Genomic DNA, 27874 nt, shown 5'->3' with positions numbered 1-27874 from the left:
CTGGTAATACATTTCGGCGACCCTTCCCATGCTTCCGTCTGCTCTTTTGAACAGTAGGAAGGATTTGAAAACCAGAAGGCTCATTGACGACCAAGGAGCATAATTAAATTACCTTCATTAATTCATTCATTCTTTTATCCGTTCAATAATAAAAGCATTAAATTCCTAGCCCACTGAGCCTATAGCTCTAGTCAGCTAGAGCCTATCCCGGTGGATACCCGTGGCCCTGTGACTGGTGGCCTGCTGCCACACATGGACTTGATGGTCAGTCAGCTACAATCTTAGCAGTGTTCCCGGACACAGAAGGTGGAATAGCAATGTTTCTGCCCTCAAATGTGTATAGTTTTTCAACAGACATGATGCAAACAAGACAACGTTTTATATGGTGCTAAATTATTTTGTGGCATATGAAGAGAAAGCTCATCAGGGGCTAGAAATAAGATTTCCTAAGTATTAGCACTTTGAGTCTTAAGGGTAAGGTCAAATTTACAAGAGAGGGCAATTGAATTTGAACCTAATGAAAATAGTCTATAATGATAATGAATATTTTATAGTAGTTACTATGTGCCATGTACTGTGCTGCTTAATTCTCATAATATTATTCCCGCTTTGCAAATAAGAAAATTATGTTAATTAGATGATAGTAGCTTTTACGGAGACAAACACTAACATTTCATTAACTTAACTCAGTAGAAGTTTAATTGTTGGCTGACATAAAGTTAAAACTAGGAGTTCCTGGTTAGCAGGTGGCCCTCCAACAAGCAGTGATTGAGGAACCCAGATTCCTTCCATTTATAGCTCTGCCATCTTCAGCGTGTGGCTTCTGGGGCCCATGTACTTGTCTGCCTCATGTCAGCACAGGAGAAGGAACAGGGAAGAGCCTGCACTGGAGGATTGATGCGCTTGTCTGCATTGAATCAGCAAAGGAGAAAGAAGAGGGAAGAGGGTGCTCTGGAGGTTTTGTAAGGGCTACTAGGCCTGGAAATGGAAATGTGAACTTCCTGCCTGCAGCTGGAACTCAGGCATGTGGCCATGCCTGACTGCCGGGGAGCTTGGGAAATGAAGTCTAGCTGCCTGTCTGAGAAGAAAAGCAAAGAGGTCTGGGCCACGGAGTGAAGACCTAAAGAAATTAAATAGCTTTTGTCAGGTCTACAGCTATCTGTTACTAAAGCTTGCATTTGAACACTAGCAGTCCGTCTCCAATGCCCTCAAAGTAGTAGTCAGCCCTTACTGCTTCCTGTGTGCATGGCATTTTGGGGAAGTGATTTATGTCTCTTTATAATTTAATTCTCACAACAACCCATTGAGGTAAGTACTATTATTTTGTATATCTTACAGGTGAAAGAGAACTGAGGCATGGAGAAGTTGAGTAACTTAGGGTCGCAAAGCTGAAATGACCTTAGCTTTGTGGAACCGAGGGCCATGAACCCAGGCCATGTAACAGCAGAGTCCGTGCTGTTAATCGTTCACCACATGCTACCACCTAACGTGAACTGCTCTTATGCAAGTCAGCCATGTCACATTGTCCACTTTACTTAGTGGTGCACATTCATACTTCATATTTTATCCTACTGTATTTAAAACCCACCTCGGGGCACCTGGATGGCTCAGTCCATTAAGCATCTGACTCTTGGTTTCGGCTCAGGTCATGCATGATCTCACAGCTCATGGGTTTGAGCCCCACATCGGGCTCCACGCTGTTGCCGCTTGGGTTTCTTGCTCACTCCCTCTCTCTCCACCGCTCCCCCACTCACTCTCTCAAAATGGATAAATAAACTTAAAATAAATAGCAAAATAATAAAAAAAAAATAAAATCCACCTCTTTTTAGAAACAAAGTATTCCTTAATTTTCTGCCCTCATTTTTCACATTCTTTTGCTTTCTTCTTTCATTTCTCCATTTATCTTTGTTTTATCCATTTTAATTTTTTCTGCTAACTCTGTATACTAATCCACTCAATCTTTATTATGTGCACCTGTACACCAGGTCCGTGCTTTCATGGAATTTAATGTATAGTGGAGGAAGACAAACAACGTGAACACCTCATTATATGTGCCATGACGGAGGAAGTAGATAGACCAGTAGCGCAGAAGAAGTGATTAAATCTGTGTGGAGGAGATAAGGGTAGTTAGGGAAAGATTTTATTAATGACCTTAGAGGAGGAGTTTTCCAAAGTCAAAGCATGTGTGTGTATAAGGAAGCCGTAAGGTAGTAAGTTATGTTCAGAGCTGCAGGCAAATCAGTATTGCTGATGCATGGAGAAGGCAAGAAGTAGCAGGAAACGACCCAGGTTCAGACTCTGGTGATTTTGTATGCAAAGACACTGGACTGTCTCCTGGACTTTATTGTTTAGGAGGGGTGGTATAGTCAGATCTGAGTTGTAGATATTTTCGCCCTGTTGGCAGTAGAGAGGATAGCTTTTTAAAAGGCAGTCAGAAGTCAAGCAGACTAAAAGACAGTGACAGCAAATCTGTTAATTTTTTTAAACTAAAGAGAGTCTGTTAACTCCTGATACATAGATTAGCTGTCTAAAAACTGTAGACTTCCGGAAAGAAAGTATGTTGAGCAGTGCCGATGTGGTCTTATGTCTGGCTGGCTCCTCATCCCACTCCCACTTGAGAAATCTGTCTCCTTACAAGGTTTTGGAGATGGACTGTTTTCACCTTAGGGATGATAGGGTACAGAAGGCATAGCCCTGAGAAGGGTAGAGGGTGCATCTTACTCTGGATGTGATATGATAACAAAAGTTTCTACATTCCAGCTTGTTTCAGGATTAGGTAAGGAGTCCTTAGGATAATTAGGGAATAAGTTCTAAATTCCTTGCTTTGTGCCAACCCTCTGAATCCGGGGCAGTCCACAACCTTCAGCTCATTAAATAAATCCCTGGGTTACCTCTGTAGTGTCGTGATAATTGGCAAACTTTGTTAGATGAAAGGATTCTGTGGTGATTTTTTCCTCCCAATTTAATGTATTTATCTGTATTTTATTTATTTCATAAGCTGGTTTCTTTTAACCAATTTTTCTATTTTATGGGCTTAGAAATTGGTGGAGTACCTAGTAATTTGCAGGAAAGAAAAAGAGGGGAAAGAGTTAGAAACAATATTTATTGCCAGAATGTTATAGTATCAATGAGGAGCTACTGTGAAGATAGGCGAGGGAGGGATAACACTGAGGGTGTTCAATCCTGAATATTCTCTTGACCCACTCATACCTCCTTTTGTCCGTGATGGCCAGTCCTGTATCAGCCTTCACTCTTTTCCCAATCCCTAACCAATTTCATTAGTTTATATTTGATTCTTTATATTTTAAGTCAGTTGAGTTTGTGTTTTTTATCATAAGTAAAGTTTTTCTACAGCCAGCCAGAGAGTTTTTTGTGACATACAGCTGAAGCTGTCTGAACCAATATAGAGGTATCCTATTGAAGGAGTGAAGTAATATGGGGGGACAATTACTTCTTTTGAAGAAATGGATTGAGTGATGTATGTTGGGGTCTGTACAAGTCTGTGTCCATGGACTAAAAGAGCCATGGGGTTGATAGTGTATTGTTTGGAGAGGAAGTATAGTGGTTAAAGACACAGACCTAGGATCTGGCTGGCCTCACATCCTTGTTCTTCCATTTACTGGCTTTGTGATCTTAGCCAAGTTACTTTACATGTTTTTGGGAACAACCAAAACAACAGCAGTAATAACAGCACTTAGCTCATGTGGTGGCTATGGGATTAAATGAGTTCCATGTAAGATACTTAGAATAATGCCTAGTATAAGTTAAATGCTGTGTAAATTCCCACTTTTAAATTTGTGTGCCTTTTGGACCTTTTGTCTGCCCTCTGTTACCTGTGCCGGTGAAGGGCATCCCTACCATGTTCTCAAGACGTTTTTACATTGTTGTGGGAGGCAGTTTTGACCAGGACAATCTGCCATTTGGACTGGCCTTCCGTACTTAGTCTTTGTTTTCTTTGTGCTTGGTAGCTGCTACTTCACACTTTACCCAGTTGGCTCACTTTCTCCAAAGATGGGTAGTGAACAGTTCGCTGGGCTTCTCTTCTTTCCTTGTTTCCAGCCTCTAAAAGATGTTGTGGGGATTTTCCTAGTTTTTTATGTGGACAGAAGTACTAACGAATTGACGACACTGTACTTATAGTACAGATTTTTGGACTGTACTTTTTTTTTTTTTTAAGTTTATTTATTTTGAGAGAGAGAAAGAGCCGGGGGAGGGGTGGAGAGAGGGATGGCCCCATACCCCCAGCACAGAGCCGGATGAAGAGCTTGAACTCACAAACCATGAGATCGTGATCTGAGCCAAGATCAAGAGTCAGATCCTTAACTGACTAAGCCACCCAGGCACACCTGAACTGTACTTTTTAATTTTTTTTTTAACATTTATCGTTTTTGAGAGATAGAGCATGAGTCATGGAGGGGCACAGAGAGAGAGAGACAGAGAATCTGAAGCAGGCTCCAGGCCCTGAGCTGTTAGCACAAAACCTGATGTGGGGCTCAAACCCACGAACCATGAGATCATGACCTGAGCCATAGTCAGATACTTAACCAACTGAGCTCCCCAGGTGCCTCCTGAATTGTACTTTTTGACTGTAACCTTCTGTCTTCCATTTGGTAGTTAAAAAGAAAGCTATTTGATAGTTTAGAAGGTCAAATAACTGGCAAGAGAGCTCCATAGAAAGTCAGTAGCCTGTGAGTAGAAGAGTGGTTGGAGCGTGTGGATGACCATAAAAAACAAACATAAGTGGTGCCATTTGGGATGGCTGTTGTATGTCATGCACCCACAAAAAGCAGTATGCAGGGAAGATAAGGAAATGGTAGGGATCTTTCAGGTCTCCACATGAAAGCAAAGTCCTTTCAGCCTTTAGATGATAGAGGAAAGTCAAGAAGAATTATTACTTTGGATTTAATTTTGGTCACATGAGAAGTTGGTCCTAAGAAGAAATGATGGAAAAATAAAGTAGAAGTGATGGGATTTAGGAGAGACCATGATAGTCTCATATGTGGCTCAGAATAACCAAAGGAAGGCATATTGGGAGAAGTCATGTGTACTTGCACTAATTAGACCATATCTATGGTAGTCTATTTCTAGATGCCACATTTTAACAAAAACATGGGTAGTCTGTACCATGTCCAGAGCAAGGTAACCAGAATTGTGACAATACAGAACAGCGATCCAAGTTTCTGAATATTTAGCTTAAAAATAGAAAGCTTTCTAAGGGTAAAGGTGGGGTTAGTGCAAAGTCATGATTACAGTATTTGGATAATAGAGAACGGTCATGTGTGAATGGGTTTAGACTAATTTTGTGTAGTTGCAGAGATGTGGAAATTACTGGAGACACTGGTTCAGTTTTAGAAAAGATTTTCTAACATTTTCAGCTATCCATAATTATAACAGGCACTCCCTTTGGCATATTCCTTTTCAGGAATTAGTGAATACCCAGTTCTTAGATTTATAGAAGAGATCTCTATTTTGGATAGATGATTAAAGAAGATGGCCCCTGTAATCTACCAATCTGTGATTTAATGGTCCTAAACAAAAGGACCTATTCGGGTATGAAATACATTGATGTCTTTTGTTCTGTCCACATCATGTCCATGATTTTGTCCAAAGAGGAGTTTGACTAAAGAAAAATGAAGGGGGCACCTGGGTGGCTCAGTTGGTTGAGCAGTGGACTTGAGCGTGGATCATGACCTCATGGTTTGTGAGCTCAAGCCCTGTATTGGGCGCTGTACTGTCAGTACTGAGTCGCTTCAGATCCTCTTTCCCTCCACCCCTCTCTGTCCCTCCTCACTGGCACTTCCTGTCAAAAATAATTTTAAAAAAATTTAAAAATAAATAATTTAACCAAAAAAAATGAAAGATTGATTTTTTTTTTTTTTTTAATGTTAAGTTTTGAGAGACAGTGCGAGTAGGGGAGGGGCAGAAAGAGAGTGGGACAGAGAATTTGAAGCAGGCTCCACCCTGACAACAGCCCTATGTGGGGCTTGAAATCACTACTGGAGCCAAAGTCGGACCCTCAACCTACTGAGCCACCGAAGTGCTCCTGAAGGGTTGATTTTGAAATAAGTCTTCCACGTTCCAGCTTTGGGTTGAAGAATTATGAAAAAATTAGCAAATTCCATTTTTAAACATCTTTACTTAAAAAGGAAAAAAATACAACTTTGGGCACAGTTTTGCATTCTGTTTTGTATATAAATTATATATTTCTAAATATAAAAATAACATTTTAAAAATTTTAGAAAGTTCAGGAAAATCCCCATTCAGGAATAACCCCTGTTCACTTTTTAGGTATATATTTTTATAGCCTTCCTCCCTACCCCCCCATGCATGCGTGTGTGTGTGTGTGTGTGTGTGTGTGTGTGTGTGTGTGTGTATACACACACACACACACACACACACACATATATATGTGTGATATATACATATATATGTGTGTATACATATATATATACATACACATGAATGTTTTTCACAAAATTAATATTTTGTAAGTACATAATTATACACACTGAAACCTTTCCATGCCACTATATAATCTTCTAACATGTAATCTTTAATGGCTCTATATATGTGGTAAATGTGGTGATTTACTTCTCTATATTGGTCACATAGGTTGTTTCTATTTTTGCTGCTAAAAATTCACTTCAATGATCATCTTTGTAGAAGCATTTTTTTGTCTTGATTATTCCCTTAGGTTAGAATGGAAATTTAACTCAGGGGGGTTGGTTCCTTAGCAGGGTCTTGATAAATATTGCCAAATTACAGAAATGTACCAATTAATTATTTCAGTGTATGTTTCGTGGCATCTTCTCTAACACTCAGCATTGATTTAATATTTTTCAATTTTATAGATGAGGCTATCTTTAATATTTAATTTGAAAATTAGAACATGAATATTCAGTTTCTACTTTCGGTTGCATTATTTTTCTAGTGAAGAATCGGTTGATATTTTATGAATATGTCTGTTAGAAAAGTTTTGTCTAAAACCTCTGCTCAGTAGAACCCCATCTTAATAAAAATGGGGAGTCCTAATCAGTACAAATATTGATATATGTAATTCCACTACTTTAACAAAATTGTTTTGCTATGTGACTGAATGACACACAAGTTTGTGAAGCACTGCATGTTTGTATGTGTCTGTGGCTCACTCCTTCACCTTTTGTGGGTCTTGTTCAAATACCACCTCTCCCATGAGGCCCACCCTGATGATCCCACTTGCAGTCTCAACTGCTCCCACCTGGGGCCTCGCTCCACGCCGTGTCCTCCCAGTCTCCTTTCCTTGGTCCAGTCTCTTCTCCACTGAACTTACCACTTTCTAATAGACTCTGTAATGGATCCATTAAGTTGCTATGACCATGTTTGTTTCTCCTTAATAAATGTTCTAAAATGTAAGTCTCCCAAGGGCAGCAATGCCTCACTGTTTTTTGGTTCACTGCTGTATCCAGAGCCCCCAGAACAGTACCTGACATATAATAGGCATTTGATAAATCTTGTTGAATGAATTAATAAATATTAACAGACTTATAACTCAATTAAAAGATCCTTATCCTAGCAAATGATAATAGTTTTAATATTTTTTATATTTATTTAAAAATATATAAAGTGAAATTGTCATTTTTTTTTTGTTTTTACAGCTGATTTTTCACACATTGCAACTGTTAGCGTTCACTGTCCTTGCCATTTTAATTATGAGGCTGAAGTTGTTTCTAACACCTCACATGTGTGTTGTAGCTTCTTTGGTGTGCTCTCGAAGGGTAAGGCATTCATTCTTGTGTAACTGTACTGTAGTAACTATAGTAACAGCAGGGTAGTTGCCATGGCTTTGCTGAGTAATCCAAAACATAAGAAAACTTGGTTTAAATTATTTAAAATGTTATTTCATGATTAACTCTGAATAACAAAAGCAACTTTGAGTAGCTTTAAAAATTATTCTTAGATTTTAACCGATACTTTTATGACAACTGAGGAGGCACACTTTCCCCTCTGTTAGTATTCTGTCCACAGACATAGTTTTTTAGAGTTCAAGTCTGTGCAAGAGTTTCTTGACGCATCAAAACTGTCCTCAAATGTTCTAATACTAGAGTAGATACAGGTGAATTTCTCTAGTATTGTCCTGTTTGGCTCCAAGAACCCGAGGGAAAGTTGTCAGTTTGGGAGTTCTGTTACCATTATATACAAAGTAGCTAGAATTTGGGGACCAGTGCACTTCTAGAAACATCTTACTTAGCTTTGATGATAAGAGTCTTGTCTTAGAATATCATAATGCTTATTTTTCTAGGAGGAATATGTGTTTCTACTAGTGGGGTTTCCATAGATGACCGCCCCCCTCCCCTCCCCATGAAAGGCAGATGTTACAGGATTTAGTTCGAGGATGTTCCATTATTTTGTGATTTACTGATCTTAATCCTTGGTGGTAAATCAGTACTAGAAGGGTAAGGTGTATTTCTGCCTTAATTCTTTCGAGAGGAAAGAAAGTTCCATTTTTAGTGGCCCTGTAATTCCGAAATATTTACTATGTTTAAACAGTAGGTGATGGCAGTTCCGTATATTATTAGTGCATTGATCGTATCAAATGGTAATCCACCTGGGTTAAAGTAGCAAGGTGAGAGTTTCTTATTGCCCTATAGCACTCTTCATATAAGAATTAAAAATAAATGGTTTCTTTCATTTCAGCTCTTCGGCTGGGTTTTTTGCAGAGTTCGCTTTGAGAATGTTATCTTTGGCATTCTAGTAGTGATGTCAATACAGGGTTGTGCAAACCTCCATAATCAATGGAGCATAATAGGAGAATTTAATAATTTGCCTCAGGAAGAACTGATACAATGGATCAAATACAATACTAGACCAGGTATGTAGCTGTCTGGTTATATGTATAGTTAGTAACATACACACATTTAAAAATACACTCGGTGACATTTATACACTCACAGATTTTGAGCATGCTAATTGCAGCATCCACCAAATCAAACCCTTTCAAAAAACAATTTTGTGCCCTCTTTAAATGCCTCCTAGATAACTCAGGAATTTTAATTAACATGGGGAATTAATGATTGTTCACAGTTATATATTATAACTCTGAGATCATTATTGTATTTTAACTCTACCAATGACAAATAAAAGAAATCTTTAATAACAAAATTCCACACCTAGTTACAGGCCATTGGAAAAGGTACTTCTGACCATGGGAATGTCAACAGCACTCCTTCTCCACTTCAGTCAGTGCTGACTGTCTGATCCAACTCTGTAAAACCGGTTGCACACAAGAAGAGTTAAAATCTCAGATATTCTTTTTTCTTCACTAAATCATTTCAAGGAGTTGAGTATAAATCCTACTTTTAAATACTCTAAAATATCATTTTTAGCTTACCTTTTTTTCTTCCTATCTTTATCCAGAACCACCTCAAGCAAAGTTATTTATTTCATGTTGAAAAACCTTTCCAGAGAATAAGTGTTTTCTACAGTATTTTCTATAACTAATCTATAATCTTGTCCCAAACTATTTTTGATATTTAGTAATTTTTTCTGGCACTAGTTGTTCACTATGGCTTCTTTAAATTCATCCTGTGACTCCTTGGGTCACTTTCCTCTTATCATTTATTTGACACTTGCCATTTTACTAATTAGGCATCATTTAAGTAAGTTTTATAAGCTTCAGCTCAGATAGTTGGTTTTCAGAGGTGACAGCACCTAAATCACCGATAGCTGCCAGGACAATTTAATCAGAATTTTTAAATTAATCCTCTTGTGAATTTTCCCTATAGGAGTACCAAGTGTAGGCACTCCCTTTACTCTCCCTTATCCCTTCCCAGTTAGATATTTTTCCCAAGCTTTACCGGGTACCTACTTTCTCAATCTTTTAGTGTGTCTTTCTTTGTTCCAGTGTTCATCTTGGGTTCCTGGCAGAGAGGGCCTACCTTTGGCAACTTCTTCTAAGATAACTCTCACGGACTCCCACCTCAGTTTTAGCTGTCTCTTCTTTGATCTTCTTATAAGTCTTTTTTTCATCCTCGTATTATGAGTTCTTTTATGGTTACCACATGTGTATTAAAATCAGCATGATGCTCTATAGTATGGGTGAGACTAGTGCTTACGTTCAGGTCCCCCATGTAGGGTTGTATAGTTTGTGCACTGCAGAAAAGTGCTCAGTTGAGAGGACAAGTGAGAACTGAAATCCAGCCCATGGTCTAATCACCAAGTCATGTATTAGTGAGACTCTGTCAAGTCAGAAGGGATCTTTTTTCTAATATGGCCAGTCGAGTATGGAAATTTGTGGAAATTTCAGTGGAAATTTCAGTATACATATAGGAAAAGATCATATTCTTTCCCCCACCGTGTTCATATTTATCTCACCACCTAGAGTGAAGAGTATATAGGGCATTTCTCCCCATCTCTGCCACAGATCGTTTCTCTTCAGTAATTACAGCTCTTGCTGAACAGGCCTGCCTCGTGCCCTCCTGATAACTGTGGCCCTGGGCTTTGGGTCCCTCTAGCCCAGGTTTTCTCCACCTTGACACTATTGATGTTGGGGAGTGTCCTGTGCATCACAGAGTTTTAGCAGCATCCCTTCCTCCTACCCACTAGTTGCCAGTAGTAGCACCTCTGTCCCGCACAGCGAGCCAACCAAAAATGTCTCTGGAAGTTGACCACATGTGTCTCTCGGAAACAAAATCATCTCTGGTTGAGAACCACTGCTCTGGCCTAAGAGCTTTCCATCATTAATTATTGAATCTTGTGATAATAAATACACATTTCTATATTGGTTGACTTAAATATTTGCAAATTTAATTCCTATGTAGAGATTTTCATTTGACGTTACATTTAGAATACTTATTATATTTGCAAGCGAACAGTTATTTACAGTAGACCTGAATGACCTGTCTTGTTCTTATTAGTGACTTTATTATGCTGATTAAAAATGATAATAACCTTCAAAATTATATAATAATGTATTATACAACAGTGCCAGGAGGTCAGCATTTGGTCTTTTTGTCTTCCAAGAAACCACAGTTCACAGCCCATGAAGGTCATTTTAAAAGATGTAGCATGAGGGGCGCCTGGGTGGCTCAGTTGGTTGAGCGTCCGACTTCGGCTCAGGTCATGATCTCACAGTCCGTGGGTTCGAGCCCCGCGTCGGGCTCTGTGCTGACAGCTCAGAGCCTGGAGCCTGTTTCAGATTCTGTGTCTCCCTCTCTCTCTGCCCCTCCCCCACTTGCACTCTGTCTCTCTCTGTCTCAAAAATAAATAAACATTTAAAAAAAAAAAAAAAAAAGATGTAGCATGAGACTTGCCCTTTGTAACAGTCTCTCAGTTCTTAGCATTTCAGATTATCAGGACGAGATATGAAATTTTTGTAGTATCATCTTTACCTTGAGCTTGACCATGGCAGGAGGCTGTAGTGAAGCGGCTAAGAGGGTTGTCTCTGACACTGCCGAGGTGTGTAGTCTTGGGCCGGTCACTCTCCCCTGTGATGTCTGTTTCCTCATTTACAAGACAAGAATAACATATAGCCCACTTTACGGAGTTGTGCCAGCTAGATTTTTTAATCCTAGTGAAAATATTTCACACAGTTCCTCGCGCAGAGATAACAAAGTTGGTTCCTATTATAGTCGACAATATTGAGCAAAGAATAAGAACGGTGCCAGTGATGATTATTTAAATGTATTTTGTATTCTTAATTTGAGTTCAAATATTATAGATGAAAAAGAACCTTTGTTCTCTTTAAAATATGGCATTAAGGAATATATTCTTGCTTTCCAGATGCCGTTTTTGCCGGCGCCATGCCTACAATGGCCAGTGTCAAGCTGTCTACCCTTCACCCCATTGTGAATCATCCACATTATGAGGACGCAGACTTGAGGTTGGCAACTGATTGAAATGTTTCAACTAGACACGCTTACAACTTATATTGGCTCTTAGAAATAGGGAAGGTTTTATACACATGCATATGTTCTCATCTTCATACTCATGATGGTAGTTAAAAATGTGTAATAACCATCCAGAAAGTATAATTATGTGCCTGTTGACTCTACAGGATGTTTAATAAACCTCTGAAAAAAGGAGAAAGGTTAATTTTTCTCAGAGTGAAGATGTCACATGACTAGCCTGCGTGTGTGTCTCTGTTGCAGTAGAACTGCTAAGTACTAGTCATGGCAGATGGGATGGATCCGGCCCATGGGCGTAGTTGGCTACCCTTGCTCTGGACTCCACAAGCCCCTCTGCCTGATTGAAGAAACCATTCTCCCTCTTATTGGTGGTCTATACCTAGGTTTTTTTTAAAAAACAAACAAAAAAAAAATACATGAAATTTGCTATATACTATATGCACTTATGAAAATTTAGGGTGTTTTTTTGTTAGCCAGTTATGAGAACTCAGGTTTTTACTGAGGTGTGAAAGTTTTGTTTTCCTTAAACAACTGACTTTAAAAATTATTTTAATCATTTTAGTAATTGTCAGGGTAATCTTTTCCTGTTAATGCATCTTTGGCCTATTGTTAGAGGTAACATTTTAAATTATTTAAAGTTTTATGTCTGGTTGTGGACATTGGACATCCCATATGCTTGAAATTTTAAGAAATTCCCAATGCATAAATGATAATTGCTCAGGATTTCATACAAACACCTGTTTAAGGCCAAATCATCTTTCGTACCAAATTTTGGCAAATAATCCAGTTTCTCACACTTCCATTAAGATATTTTCTCTACCTGACTGTTACACTAGATGCCCTCTATCTCAATGTTGGATTGGCTACATTTCAACTTCAATTCAGATGCTTTTCAGAGCTTCTCCAGATGAAATTATCTATTGAAACGTCTCCACTCGTTCAGCCTCTATCTGAATGTGTTCCATGAGCAGATTAATTATTTTATGCATTATACAAAGCAAATTTTTTATCCTGAACTATTATCCTGCTACCCAGCTCTAGACTCTAAACCAATTTATATCTGTCTGTTCCAGTAAACACTAACAAGCAGTATATACAAAATTCCAACCACTGTAAGGTTTAGCACATGCACAATTAAGTAGGAATGTGGAAACTGCTATCCAAAAATAATCTATGCTATCCCCAAAATATTCATGCTGCTTGAGGTCATATATATGAATGCTCTATACAGTGAGTATTAAGATTTTGATTTGCTAGCAAAATTTCTCTAGTCTATTCTAATTTATTTTAAAACATTTAACTTGTGTTTTGAATGTAAAGGGCCCGGACAAAAATAGTTTATTCCACCTATAGTCGAAAATCTGCAAAAGAAGTGAGAGATAAATTGTTGGCGTTACATGTGAATTATTACGTCTTGGAAGAGGCATGGTGTGTTGTGAGAACTAAGTGAGTATGAGCCCTGTGCTATACAATATGGAATATCTTTAAGCCACAACTGTTTTACTTTATTATAGTAGTTGTGATTCTTTAAGAATTTTTATTCTAAACAAATTCCACTGAAATACTATTGTGGTAGGGGTGCCTGGGTGGCTTAGTCAGTTAAGCGTGTAACAGTTGACTTCTACTCAGGTCATGATCTCATGGTTCTTGGGATCAAGCCCCATGACAGTGTGGAGCCTGCTTCTGATTCTCTCTTTCCCGCTCTCTCTGCCCCTCTCCTGCTCGCTTGCTCTCTCTCTCTCTCTCTTTCTCTCAAAATAAATAAACTTAAAAACAACACTATTGCATTTAAAATCATTTCACGTAGAAAAGTAAATATCATTTAAAAACTATAGTGTGGGGGCACCTGGGTGGCTCAGTGCGTTAAGCGCCCAACTTCGCTCAGGTCATGATCTCACAGTTTGTGAGTTCGAGTCCCGCGTCGGGCTCTATGCTGACAGCTCAGAGCCTGAAGCCTGCTTTAGATTCTGTGTTTCCCTCTCTCTGCCCCTTACCCACTCATGTTCTGTCTCTCACTCTCTGTGTCTCAAAAATAAACATTAAAAAAAAAATTTTTTTTAAAAACTATAGTGTGTTTTACCTTACAAATTTTTTCATTTAAATTTAGCATCATGTAGCTTTCTTTCATAGTGTTTGAAATTCTTATGATAATTTTTATTAGATGTGTGAAATAAAGATTTGAATTTACAGCAATAGAGACATTAGCATTCTGTTATTACAAGTGGATAACATTAAATTTATAAGACTTATGAAAAAAGTTTCAGATAAGAGAAAAGAGTAAAAAAACATTCTTAAGTATAGTTTCTAGAAATCACAAAATTCTAATAGGCTATCTTGAGTCCTTTTTTAGATTCCTTGACTTAAGAGGTTCTTTGTCGTATTAGGCCTAACATTAAGAATTTTCATTTCTCCTGTAGGTAATTAGGAATTCAACTATAGAACATTTTTGAAGAGCTAGGTTCACAAGTTTAGTAGCTAATTTTTATATCTAATTTTAATATCTAATAAATATATCTAGGAAGAAATGGCATCTTGTAAAAGAAGCAGAAACATAATGTATGTGCACATCCATTAATTTAAAATTTAATAAGACAAAGTAGACATCAGGACAAGGCATATTACCACAGATAAAGATGGACATTTTATAATGTCAAAAGAATTAATTCATCATCAAAAATATGTAACAGTTCTAAAATGTATGCATCTAGGGGCGCCTGGGTGGCTCAGTCGGTTGAGTGTCCGACTTCGGCTCAGGTCATGATCTCGCGGTCCGTGGGTTCGAGCCCCGCGTCGGCCTCTGTGCTGACAGCTCACAGCCTGGAGCCTGTTTCAGATTCTGTGTCTCCCTCTTTCTCTGACCCTCCCCTGTTCATGCTCTCTCTCTCTCTCTGTCTCAAAAATAAATAAATGTTAAAAAAATTAAAATGTATGCATCTAAACAGAGCTTCAAAGTGTGCAAAATAGAAATATGCATAATTAAAAGAAAAAATAAGCAAATTTTTAATCATAGCTGGAAATGTTAACTTTCTCTACTGAGAAAATTAGATAAAAAGAGTGCAAGGATTGAAAGATAGAAACAACAAAAAGTATCAAATAGCCTGACCTAATTGACTCTTATAGAACAGTACAGGAAGATATATTCTGCACAATACACATTCTTTTAAACGGCACATGGAATTTTCATCAAGAGAAAACATATGCTGGGCCATAAAAATGGCTTCAGTATGTTTAAAAGATTTGAAGTCCTACAGAATTAAGTTAGAAATTAATAATTAGAAATCTAAATATAGATATCTAGTCAATCCATACATATTTGGAAATAAGACAGTAAACTTATGGATAACTTACGGACCAAAGAAAAAATGCAGAGAAAATTTTAAAACAGTATTTTTTTTCTTGAATGCAAAAACAGGTGTTTTCAACAATGTTGCTGATCTAACTGGATATCTGTATCAAAGAAAAAGTGAACCATGACCCATACTACCCCATACACAAAAATTAACTTGACATGGATTGCAGAACTAAATGTAGAAGTTAAAATTAAAAGATTTCTTGGAACACAGATCACTAACCATTATAAAAAAATCAATAAATCGTTCACATCAAAATCGAAATTTTTTCTTCAAAAGATATTGTTAGGAAAATGAAAAGCCAAGCCATAGACTGGGAGACGATATTTGCAGAGCATGTATCTGATAAAGGAGACACATATTTTGTGTATGAAGAAATTTTATAAAATAATACATTTATAGCACAATTGAAAATGGGCAAACGGCTTGGACAGACATAATTCACGAAAGAAAATATGTGAATAGTAAATACATGAAAAGATGCTCAATATTGTCAGTGTTCAGGGACATGCAAATTAAAACCACAGTGGGATACCGTAACATATACTGTAGAACAGATAAAATCTTAACGAAAGTACCAAATATTGGCAAGGATGCTAGAAATCTCCCACATTGCCAATGGGAGTAAAAATGATACAACCACTTTGGAGAAGTATTCGGAGGCTTCTTATAAAAATTTAAGCATATCTCTGGCCTGTTACTCAGCAATTCTACTCCTTGGAATTTAAACAAGGGACATGAAAATATCCATAGAGGATGTTATAGGAGCTTTATTCATAATATCTCAAACTGGAAACAACCCAAATATCAAGAGAAAAATGAATAAACAAGCTGTAGTATGTTCATACACTGGAATCCTACTCAGCAACGAAAAGGAACAAACTACTGAAATGTAAAAAGGATGAATCTCAAAAACATACTGAGTGAAAGAAGCCAAACACAGAAGAGCACCTACTATGAGATTCCATTTTATCAAGTTGAAAATATGCAAAACTCATGGGAATAAAAACCAGAATAGCAGTTGGTTATGGTGGAGCAGGGGGTGGAGGTGGTGGTGGGAATACTCTGTAAAGGGATTCAAGAACTTTTTTTCTTTTTCCTAGAAGAATGACAGTGTTCATTTTCTTGATTGACATGTTTTTTATACGGGTGGATGCATTTGTCAAAGCTCATGGAGCTGTACACTAAGATCTGTGTGTTTTTACTTATGTAATTATGTAAACAACTTACTCTAAATATACAAGTAAATATTTATGCAAAGAAGAACTCTTCTAAAATTCTGGTACTTAGAAAAACATTTTTACAACTATCACTAATAGCCTTCTGAGAACGGAAGGAATAAGTTGTAAAGAAGGAATAGCACATTTTCTCTCAAGGCAATCTTTTTACAAAATTGGCTGCTTTTGCTTTTCTTCACAACTCTGTTCTATTAAGTATCACATACTCCTTACCTAAAAGCCCTAAGGCTGTGTGACATTTAAGGAAAATAATGAAAAGTGTGAATTGGATTTTCTAGTTTGGGCAAACTGGATTTAGGAGTTATTAATCTGTCTAAGGCCCAAAGAAATTGAACATAAGACCCATAAGAAACCAGTTTTGGAAGGAGTTCAGTTAATATTGGCGGGAAAAGGTTGAGTTAATGCTCGCAGATATTACAGTTATAAGAATTGGGTGAAAACACAGGTACTCTTCACTTTGCATGGTACTATATTAGGTGAAACTTGAGCATGTCAAAGCTGCGTTCTTGCTTTGCATGGTTCCATGGAGCTCAGCGTCATGTTAACTGATGTGTATTGGAACTGTGTCCTCTAAGAGTTACTATGGCACTACTCAAAGCAAGGACATAGTTCCAATATGCAGATGCTTCAGTTAACAGGATGCATGCAAAGTTAGGTTTAATGGTATTAAAAACAACTATTTGAAGTCTCTAGAAAGTGACACAAAAGCAGGGAGAAACTTGAGAAAAATTTGCTCTTGAAGAACTTCTCTGAATTTGTGACCTTCAAACCTAAATCAAACAACGTTTAGTAATCACAAATAAGAATGTGACTGAACACTCAAATCAAAAGGCAGAGATTAGTAGTAGACTGAATACAAAAGCAAAATCCAACTATGTGCTGCCTGTTAAGACATGCATTTTAAGTACAAATACATGTATAGATTGAAAGAAAAGGGATGGAATTGTTATCACGTGAGTAACACATGAAAGCTGTAGTGAATATAAATATCTAGAATATTCTAGAAAAGGCAAAACTATATTGCAGAAAGAAGATCAGTGTTTTCCTGGGCTAAGTTTGGGCGAGAGCACTGACTGCAGAAGGGCTCAAGGGAACGTGTTTCAGTGCTGGGGATTTTTTGTATTACGATTATGGTGGTGCTTACACACCTATACATATTTGCCCATATTTATCAAACTTAACTCATAAAATGGGTACATTTCATTGTATATAAATTGTATACAATATAGCTATTGAAAAATAAAAGTCATTTTGGGGTGCCCGGGTGGCTCAGTCTGTTAAGCATCCAGCTCTTGACTTTGGCTCAGATTATGGTATCACGGTTCATGAGTTCAAGCCCCACATCAGGCTCTGTGCTGACAGCACAGGGCCTGCTTGGGATTCTCTCTCTCTCTCTCTCTCTCTCTCTCTCTCTCTCTCTCTCTCTCTTTCTCTCTCTCTCTCACTTACTCTCTCCCCCCCCCCCACACTCATGTGCTCTGTTTTTCTCTCTTTCAAAATAAATAAACTTAACAAAAATTTTTTTTTTAAAAGTCAATTTCGTCTGACTTCTTCCCTTTACTGACTCTCATGTGGGGTTATTCTCTAGTGGGAAATATTATCCCAGGCAGTTGAATCATAGAGCCACCCAAAATTGGAAAGGGTTGAAGAAAACAAATCTGGCAAAAGAGCTTTCTTTCCTCACCTTGGACTATATGTTTTCATGGTAATCTAGGTTAAATTAAGCTCAAAAATATGAAATTCATCAGGAATCAGATTAGCTCTCCTTTAATTTGTCTCCTACTACTCCTGGCCCTTATGCTTGGATGGTGACACCACTTAGAAAGTATATCTATATTTCATTTTGAAAATAAATTTTTAAATATGTATTTCTGAATGTATATTGGACCTTTATTGGTAGGCTTAATAATATACTGATTATTTGCTTAAGTGGAACAGGAAAATGCAGCATAATTTCATTTTTATCTCTAAATGTTGAAGTGATATTTTTTTGAAATGATGCTTTAAAACCTTTATTAAATAAATTAGTCTCTAACAAACTTGGAGCTACTTTATAATTTACCTATTTCCCCTGTATCTGAATGCATTTTTAATATAGGTATATATGTGCCTTTTTTTTTTCTTTTTTTAGGCCTGGGTGCAGTATGCTGGAAATTTGGGATGTGGAAGACCCTTCCAATACAGCTAATCCTCCCTTATGTAGCGTCTTGCTCACGGACCCGAGACCCTACTTCACCACAGTATTTCAAAATAGTATGTACAGGGTATTAAAGATTAACTGACAACGAGACTACCTATCACACTGTGATGCAAAGAGGTGTGTAGAAAACCATCACTTTGGCTTATTTACATTAAAAGAAAATCACAAGCTTTAATAAGGGATCCTTAAAAAGAAGATGATAAAAATAGTTTAGTTATTCTGATTACTAAAAGGTAAATTGTTTCATTGTTTTCCATTGAATGTCAGCCTTATTAAGCTTGTTATTTAAAGGACGAAATCATCTCATTCTGCAGAAACAAATGTCCATCTTAAAGTTTTAAAGAAAAATACATGTAAAAGAACAATGAGATTTAATAAGTCAAGGGGAGATGTAAGTCCTTTTGCATCCAACTAGGTGAAATATTTCAGATTTTCTCTGGTACCAGCATGTACCAGCTCAAACTCTTTAAACCACTTAGAATAGACTAATGCAGTTTCTGAAAGACACTTCCATAAAATCCTGATTCTGATCACAACTTCTTTACCTCCATGAGGAAATTTGTGTGTAACCACGTGTCTGTTAAGGTTGTTTTTGCTTTTACTAACCCTCAGGAAGGATCTTTAATAGCTTTTAATATTTTTTTATCATTTCAGTTTAAATATTTTTAATAACAACCTATTTTATAATGTTTTGTATCTCTTGAAATTTATTTCCCCAACCAGATAAGTATTTTCTATTGATTAGTTCCCAACCTTAGTTTAACAGGTTATTAATCTATCTTTATAATCCAGTGGTTTTTCTTTTAACATCCAGATAAAATAAAAATTGCTATGGTACATGACCACCTTTTGGGGTTAAATATAATCAGAAAAGAAAATCTAGTTAAATTTATCATATGAGATTTTAAGATTCTAGATCCCGAATGAAACAAAGGCATTTTCATCTTGACAGCCCTGTAGCTCATTGGACATAGTCTTTCTTTCTGATTACTATCTTTCCAATCGCCATCTTTTGTAATAACAAATTTCTAAATCCTCATTTATGTTTGGGTTTGGATGAGGACATTGATGTTTTTATAAATCTTCTCCTCCAATATAAAACCTATGCAACAACAGTGCTTTGGCAGTGGGAAATAGTTATCTTGAAGATGTTGCCAAATGCAAAGACTGTCTGTGCTTGATAGTAAATATGCCACATCTGTAGCATTTTAGTATCTATCTGCTTTAAGTTAATCATCTCAGAGTCTTTGTAATTCCCTTATGTCCTTGGCCCTCTACATTTGAGATAACAAATGACTTAATATCATAGATTTGTTCATATGTGGTAGGTAGGAGATTATATTCAAGAAAACGAATAAAATTACTTTTCAACTTTTATAATTGTAAAATACTTCATTTAATACAGGTTACAAAACTGCTAAGAAAGCATACCACGTTTTATCAGTATTTTCAAGTAACTGGGGCCTAGGTATGAGACAAAAAAGAAAAGGGAGAGTTAACACCTAACATTCGTAAAAATTAAAATACATTTTGGATGATGTTTTCATAGGAAATATTTTTCAAACTTTGGGAGAATTTTTTTTAAAAGAAGAGCTGTATTACCTAACAACATATTTTATACAAGTGTACTTACATGTATTTATTATTTTCAACTTGTATAGTTGTCAAATATTTTTACACAGGATGCAGAGCAGCTAAGAAAGTAAAACATTTTACTATTTTAGCATTTTCAAATAATTTTTTGGTGTGTAGGGCAAAGAAGGAAAAGAGACATAGCACCTGACATTCATAAAATTAAAGTAACACATTTTTGATGATATTGGCATAAAAATATTTTTAAAGAATCTGGTAGAATTCAACAACCAAAACAGGGAAGAACAATATTAACTAATTAAATGTTTCATGCAAATATAATGTATTGATACGGATTTGTGTTACTTTCATGTACTATATATTTTTAAGAATTAAAAAAGCCCTTGAAGATCCTCTGTGTGTTTTCTATCTTTTCTCATCCTTTACTAAGCATACATTTTGACCTTGAAATAAATCTGGTATGAAGGTACAAATCATAGGTTCCTAAATTTATTAACCATGTTTACATTGGCAATGATCTTTCTTAGCCATTTAAAAACAATTCTGCATCATCTCACACAGAAGTCGGGGTATTGTGAAGGAAATAGTGTGGGCTTTGTAACCAGATAGGTCTAATTTTAAATCCTGGCATTTGTTTTTACTGGGTATATCACCTACCGTCCATTCAAAAGGTATTTATTGAGCCCTTACTATATGCCAGGCACTGTGCTAATTAAGCTTGGCCATGTCTAATGACTATGAACTTCAGTTTCTTCACCTGTAAGTCGGACTCTGTAAATCAGTTCCGTAAATGAGGGCCCAAACTACCCACTCGGTAGCATCATTATGAGATAATGTAAGATAATGTAGTAAAGTGTTTGGCACTTACAGATGTGCACTCAAAAATGTTCCATTGCTCCTTCTCCCCGTTCACCAAATAACCAGCTTAGCAATATCAAGTTACATGGTTGGTTATTTCATCTCAACATTTCAGAGTTCTACCTTTATTTTCTGTCAATAAAGAGGAATACTGGGCTACGCCTTACTTTTGTACAAATAATGCTATTGGCCTCTCGCCTGCATATATTTAATCGTTTATATCTTTGAAATGTGAAGACTGTGCATGAACACTGTGGGTTGAGTCATGGGTAGATTTTCCCCAATGCAATGAAGTGTTTCCCTTAGTTTCCGATGATCATATTTATGCACACGCATTTGAAACTACGGCTAGAAGTGATTGGACACAAGCTACAGCAATCCTCCCCGTCTTCCATGTCTCCATCTTCTGATTACAGCGTCAGTGACTGCTGTGTCTTCTACTCTTTTGCCGCTAACAGATGCCGCATCAAAAAGCATGGAGTACTTTTCATGTTAATTTTAATAATAAAAATTATATTTCATTTGATAGGTGTCTATTATACAAGCCATGCAAACTCAGAATTTTAATTTTGAATAAAGACACTTGAAAGAAGGGAGGAAATACTCAACAAACTCAATTGTGTCATTGTTTTCTTCCAACTTTACTATCAGGGATGCATATTTTGCTTGTTTTCTTCTTTTAACATAATTTAAACACTTTTATGTTTTCTTCTTTATGCAATACATAGGGAAGTATTTTACAGAGACTGTTTTCATAGTACTATATAATACCCCGTATGTATGTGTGTGTGTGTGTGTGTGTGTAGAGACCGTGTATATAAATATGTCTCTTAAGCATTGTCAAGCTATTTCCACTCTTGCTACTTCATGTATGTATATATGTAGAACAGCACTACAGTGAATATCCTAGTACCTTAAGATTTTTCAATTTTCAAATTATTTCCGTAGGATAGATTCCATAAAGTTAAGTTTCAGCCAAGAAATGTGGATACTCTTAAAGTCTACAATGCAGTTTGCCTCAAATTACCTTTGCAAAAGGATTATATACACCACCAGAAGTCAGTGTGCAAATTTGTGACACCTGAAATCTTATTCATTATTATTTTAATTCACACTAATTCCCTGGTTTCTGAGGTTGGGTACCTATTCACGTTTGTTAAATGGTTGCATTTCCCTTTGTGTATCGCCCCTTTATATTCATCCACATTTATATGTGTCCAGCTCAGCACTGAGATTGTACGGTACTGGTTTTTAGTGAGTTTTTAGTTTTTCACTGTTTAGTAATGTTGATGAAGATGCCATATGAGTTAGTATATTCTTACTACTGTGTAGGCTGGAGACCATGCGTCAACTGTCTAAAATAGTTTATCATTTGTACCATATTCAGTATGTCATATTTAACATTAAATATCAAGTTTTAAAATCTCAGTGCCTCAGCTGTTTAAATAAAGATGCAGTGATCATCATTTCATGGTTCGATACTATAAACTTTTTAAGTTATGTTTATGTCTGAAATTTCTTTTACATTTAAAAAAAATTAATGTTTATTTTTAAATGTCTATTTATTTATAGTAAAGAATGTTTTATTATTCAGAGCGTGAATGGGAGAGGGGCATAGAGAAAGAGGGAGACACAGAATCTGAAGCAGGCTCCAGGCTCTGGGCTGTCAGCACAGAGCCTGACGCAGAGCTCGAACTCACGAACTGTCAGATCATGACCTGAGCATAAGTCGGACGCTCAACTGACTGAGCCACCCAGGTGCCCCTATGACTGAAATTTCTTAAACCATTATTATTAATCTAAACTGGGTTGCTTTTTGTAGGATACAGAAATTAGTAAATTTCCAACAGTTTTTGGCCTCGTGGGAACTAGTGGAGTTTTACGTCCAGTAAAAACTCCCTATATTTTTAATCGTTAAAAAGTATATTCTCTGGAGCTCCATTCATATTCTTTGATAAATCCATTGAGTCTCCTCAAAAGAGGTGGGGTAAGAGATAAGGGAGAAGAAAAATCCTTTTGAAAATTCTTCTTAACCACGAGAAACAAAAGGAAAATTTGAAAAGAACAGGTAAGTATATAACTTCATGCATAAAAATAAAATTTATATGGATCAAGAACTTAAATGAAAAAGGCAGAGCATTAAAACTTTTAGAAGAATATAGGAAAATACAAATTAAAACCGCATGACAGGGGCGCCTGGGTGACTCAGTCAATTAAGCCTCCGACTTCGGCTCAGGTCATGATCTCACAGCTCTTGGGTTCGAGCCTTGCGTCGGGCTCTGTGCTGACAGCTCATAGCCTGGAGCCTGCTTCAGATTCTGGGTCTCCCCCTCTCTCTGCCCCACCCCCGCTTGCACTCTCTGCCTCTCAAAAATGAATAAACGTTAAAACACACACGACAAAATGCGCAAGTCTAATAATCGGTGAAAACAAGGAGCGACAAAATTGTTGCTCACAAAATTGTAGTAGGGAGGATAAATTGGTACAGCTCTCTTGGAAAATAATGTTTTATTACCTAGTAAATTTGAGAGGGTGTAGTCCCTGCAACCAACAATCACCCTGAAGAAATGTTTGTACCAATACGCCAGGGAAAACAATTACAAGAATATTTATGGAGGCATTATTTGTACCTCAGGAGAATAAAGGCTGAAAACAACCCAAAGGGCCACCAGTAGACCAGATAATGAAGAATCCCATACAATGGAATATTGTACAGAAGTGAAAATGATCCATTCGTGTATCAGCAGGACTCAATTTTAAATATAATGTTAAAAATAAAAAACTTTTATCAAAGATGGGTGTGTGTATAAGTATATAGGCCACTTCACTTTTTTTTAAGTTAAAAAAAAGGGGTGGGGGGGCTGTGCTAGCATATCAGTGGTTCTTAAATCTCAGATTGTCTTTCAGTGGCCCCAGGGTGCCTAAGCAAGCATCAGGAGTTGTTCTGATGACCATAGTCTAGCCAGCCAAACAAAACTTCAGACTGTAGATTTTCTTGAGCTTCCGTTCGTGCGATTTCTTTCTTCAAATAGCAGGTGATGTGACAGTGCCTTTATTGAACACCACAAACTTGGTAGAATTTTTTATAGAAATTTGATTCTTTTTAAAATGTTTCCTATGAAAGTAATTTACGTGCATTAAGGGAAAGTTGGAAAACCCTGAATAGTATTGAAAAAGTATAACTTCTTAAAAATTACCACATCATGGTTCATTGGACTTTGAGGAAAGACATCATTCATAGAAATTGTATTACAATTCATAATAATGAGCAATAATGTGACTTCTTCATGGCCTTAAAATAGCCTCCACATGACAAGAACTCTGTTTTTGCTACCCAACACAGTATATGTGATGGCCTGTGTCTATTAAACACCCGTGTTCTATAATACACAAGAAAATTACAAATTAAATTTGTTTTTATTTTTAAGGCCAAGATTTTTATTACTCAACTTTAAGTAGTACATTGCTTAGGACTTCAGATTAGGCTTCCTGTTTCTCTTGAATTGTGGTAAATTGCTTCTTCATCTTTTCTGGCGGTTAACTATCAAAATTAGAAAAAAATACACAATGTACCTACTTAACATTAATACATCCATTAAGAGGTTTTTTTTTTTTTTTCCCCCCCAAGAGAGCAAAATTTCTAGCCTGGGTTTCAGTAATATCGAACAGAAGACATTGCTTTTCTTTGAAATGAGGTCTAATCAAGCATTTTTTTTTTTAAGTTTATTCATTTATTTTTGAGAGAGAGAGCAAGCAGGGGAGGGGCAAAGAGAGAAAGAATCCCAAGCAGGCTCTGCACTGTTAATGCAGAGCCTGATATGGGGTTCGAACTCACAAACCATGAGATCATTGACCTGAGCCGAAATCAAGAATCAGATGCTTAACCGATGGAGACACCCAGGCACCCTGGTCTAATCAAGTATTAATATTTGATACTTAATACTCTTTGAATGCCCTACAGTTCTCAGATTCCTTCCTGTTTTTCTATTGAAAAACTACAGTCTGCTGTGTGGATACAGTGTGCAAGTCTGTCCACATCCCCTTTAAAGGAACTATCTTCAAAGAGCTTAGAAGCTTGTGTGTGATAACCACTCTGTGACCAATGCCCTGGTCGCACGATAGAAGGGACGCCTGAGCAGACCATGTCACTTCACATAAGACTTTTCTAGTACAGGTGCTCCTCGATCTGTATCCTAAAGGGAAGGTAGGAAGTAACCAGCTAAATGGACAGGGGAAGCGGGGAGGCACTTTCCGGGTAGGGGGAACAGCATGCACAAGAGCCCAGAACCATTGAGGCAGATGGCTTAGTCCAGGAATTGTGTTGTGGCTCAACGGCAGCATGTGCTTGAAGTACTTACTAGAAACTGGAGAGACAGGCAAGCAGGTCATGCAAGCAGTGGGGTTTAAAGGAAGATACGCCTCTGGAGCGGGAAGACCACACACGAGCCCTTACTCTCCAATCCGATAACTCTGGGCCTCCATTTCTTTGTAAGTTGTTCATAAGGCTTTCCTTCCAGAATTGAGAGGATCAAACAAGGTATTCCATGTGGAAGTGCATTATAAAGTAGTCCACATGCGATCCATTTTAATACTTCTAAAGACATGGAGTCAACTCTGAATTGGATGTTAACAAAAGGAAGCTCTGAAAGGTAGTAATAATCCAAAAGAGCAAATAACAAGATCATTTTTATTTGACTTTGAATTATGTTAGAGGAGCTTTTGCAGAAACTGGATTATTATGCTTGGCTGAGATTAAAATTCATTTGTATCCTTTGAACCCATATAGACAATGGCCTTTATTTGAAAATTTTCATAGAAGGGGAAAAATTCCATGGAAGAGCTACAGCTAACTCATCTATAGATACTGAGCTTATTCAAATGAAGCTGCAAAGCCCCTTCGTGGAATATACTGAATTGAACCAGGCCCAAGGACACAGGAACTAAAGTCTATACAAAATTAGCACCTCAGCCATCGGGAAAAACAAACAAAAACCTGTTCCCGAGGCTTCATCAGGGAGATCTAAGGAATACAAAGGGGATCTTAACAAGGTCCCCTTTTTGGCTGGGACCGTGTGGCTGTCACAAAGGCACACCACCCTTAGGATATTCCTCCAAAGAAGAATGTACTATTCAACTGCAGGAGGACAGTTAACTGATGGCCTCCGGTTATAGCACCTGCAGCTGCAGCTTCTGGCATGGCCATCAAGCAGTGGCCACACTCTTCTGGGCTGTCCAAAGCTAATGACAGCATGGTGGGAACTAGGGCCTGGCTGTTTCTACCCAGTGCTGGACTCTTCGGAACGGCAACCTTTTCTCTGAAGCTCCTCACTGAGTAAGCCAAGACCCGGGCAGGTCTCCCTGGCAGTCCCTTGCCCCTCCTCTCCTGGGTATCAGATGGTCCTCACAGCCCTCGGGCTGCCGCACCCAGTCCTACCTCCTCCCACAGCCATGACCCCTTCCGTCAAGCCCCGTGCCCTCCTTTCTCCATCTCGGCTTCTATTTGTTGGAGAACCTGAGCTAACCTGGGTAGATTGCTGGCCCCGATCATAAGCAAAGCAAGTTCGGACTTTTGTGTCCGTCTGTCGGGTTGTCTGAGTGATTTCTGCCATTCTCTGTGTATGTGGGGGCTTACGAATAGAGAAAACCTGACTGTGGAAAACCTACTTTCACTCCTTCACCCACCCATGCTAGTTTCCCATGAATTTTCTGGACTACTCAGAGATGATGCCACCAAGGAAATTCCTCTCCTTTTAGAACCTTACCGGAGTCCCCAAGGGAATCCCTAGGAAGGTATCCCACAGCAGCTACTGTCAAGAGAGGGGACTGTATGCCTTGAGATGACCATCTTTTCTCACAGTTCTGGACCCTTGTCAAATTTCAGAGTTCCCCAAATGGAGAAAAGTCCTTTGAGAACAGAAGAGGCCAGGCATTTAAACCGTTAATAGTACATTCACACTGTACAATTATATGAAGCATTAAATGCTGAAATTTGATCATAAAACTAGCCAAGTTCAGCTATTTTAAATGAAGAGTTGGGCTTTGTTAGACTCTTTCCAATATTGTGAAAAGCAAAACTAATCTGAAATACAGACTTGTTTACTCCCCACACTTACCAAAATGGTTTACTGTATTATGAAAACTGGATTAATTTTTTTAATAAATAGGAAGAGCCACTAAAAAAGGAGTGTGCAAAATGTTCATTTTGTATATACTTAGTGCCATCTGCTGGCAGTGACATATTATAACATTTGTCATGAAATAACCTATAAAAATTGTAAAGCTGCTGGTTTGCATTTAATAGAAAGTGGGAGACATCCAGGGACAAACAGAACTCGAAGACACGAACTACACTTTTTTTTTTTTTTTTTTTGGAACAGAATAGGCTCTTCTTTGTTTTACCCACTCTATCTGCACCGTGTCCTCCATTTAGCTCCCTCCCTTCGTGTCTCAGGAGCTTCTCTTCGCTTCGGCCCTGCCTCCCTGTCCAAGATCACTGACACAGCCAACATCACGTTTCACTCCAGTAATAATGAACCGCTGGAAATCTCCAGCCTCTCTTTGTCCCATCCGGCCTCCCATCCTCCCTTCAATCTATCAAGGTCTCACCTGCCCTCCTACTTCCTCTTGAGGCTGATCCTTCTAGTCTCTGCCCAGAAGTCCCCTCCTCTTGGAAACTGGTCCTGCCCAGCTCCTCCGTGGTTTGCTCACGGCACTCCACTTGCCATGTCGTTTGTTTAAAAATTGTCAGTTTGT

General features: G+C 37.7%; 1 protein-coding gene across 2 annotated transcripts in view; it reads left to right on the top strand.

Annotated features, from left to right (window-relative positions):
• DPY19L2 (dpy-19 like 2) overlaps window positions 1-20655 on the top strand; it is a 95968-nt gene extending 75313 nt beyond the window's left edge. For both annotated transcript variants that reach the window (XM_042921947.1, XM_042921939.1), the window contains 5 exons: window positions 7635-7754; window positions 8674-8848; window positions 11758-11857; window positions 13203-13328; window positions 18602-20655. In XM_042921947.1, the coding sequence (XP_042777881.1) occupies window positions 7635-7754; window positions 8674-8848; window positions 11758-11857; window positions 13203-13328; window positions 18602-18752 (672 nt within the window). In that variant the 3' untranslated portion in view covers window positions 18753-20655. The remainder of the gene's footprint in view (window positions 1-7634; window positions 7755-8673; window positions 8849-11757; window positions 11858-13202; window positions 13329-18601) is intronic.
• Window positions 20656-27874: the final 7219 nt, after the last annotated feature.

The sequence above is a fragment of the Panthera leo genome, chromosome A2 (genome assembly GCF_018350215.1).
Source record: "Panthera leo isolate Ple1 chromosome A2, P.leo_Ple1_pat1.1, whole genome shotgun sequence".
Classification (NCBI taxonomy): Eukaryota; Metazoa; Chordata; class Mammalia; order Carnivora; family Felidae; genus Panthera; species Panthera leo.
Note: the sequence above shows the minus strand (reverse complement) of the source record. Positions and strands in the feature narration are given on the sequence as shown.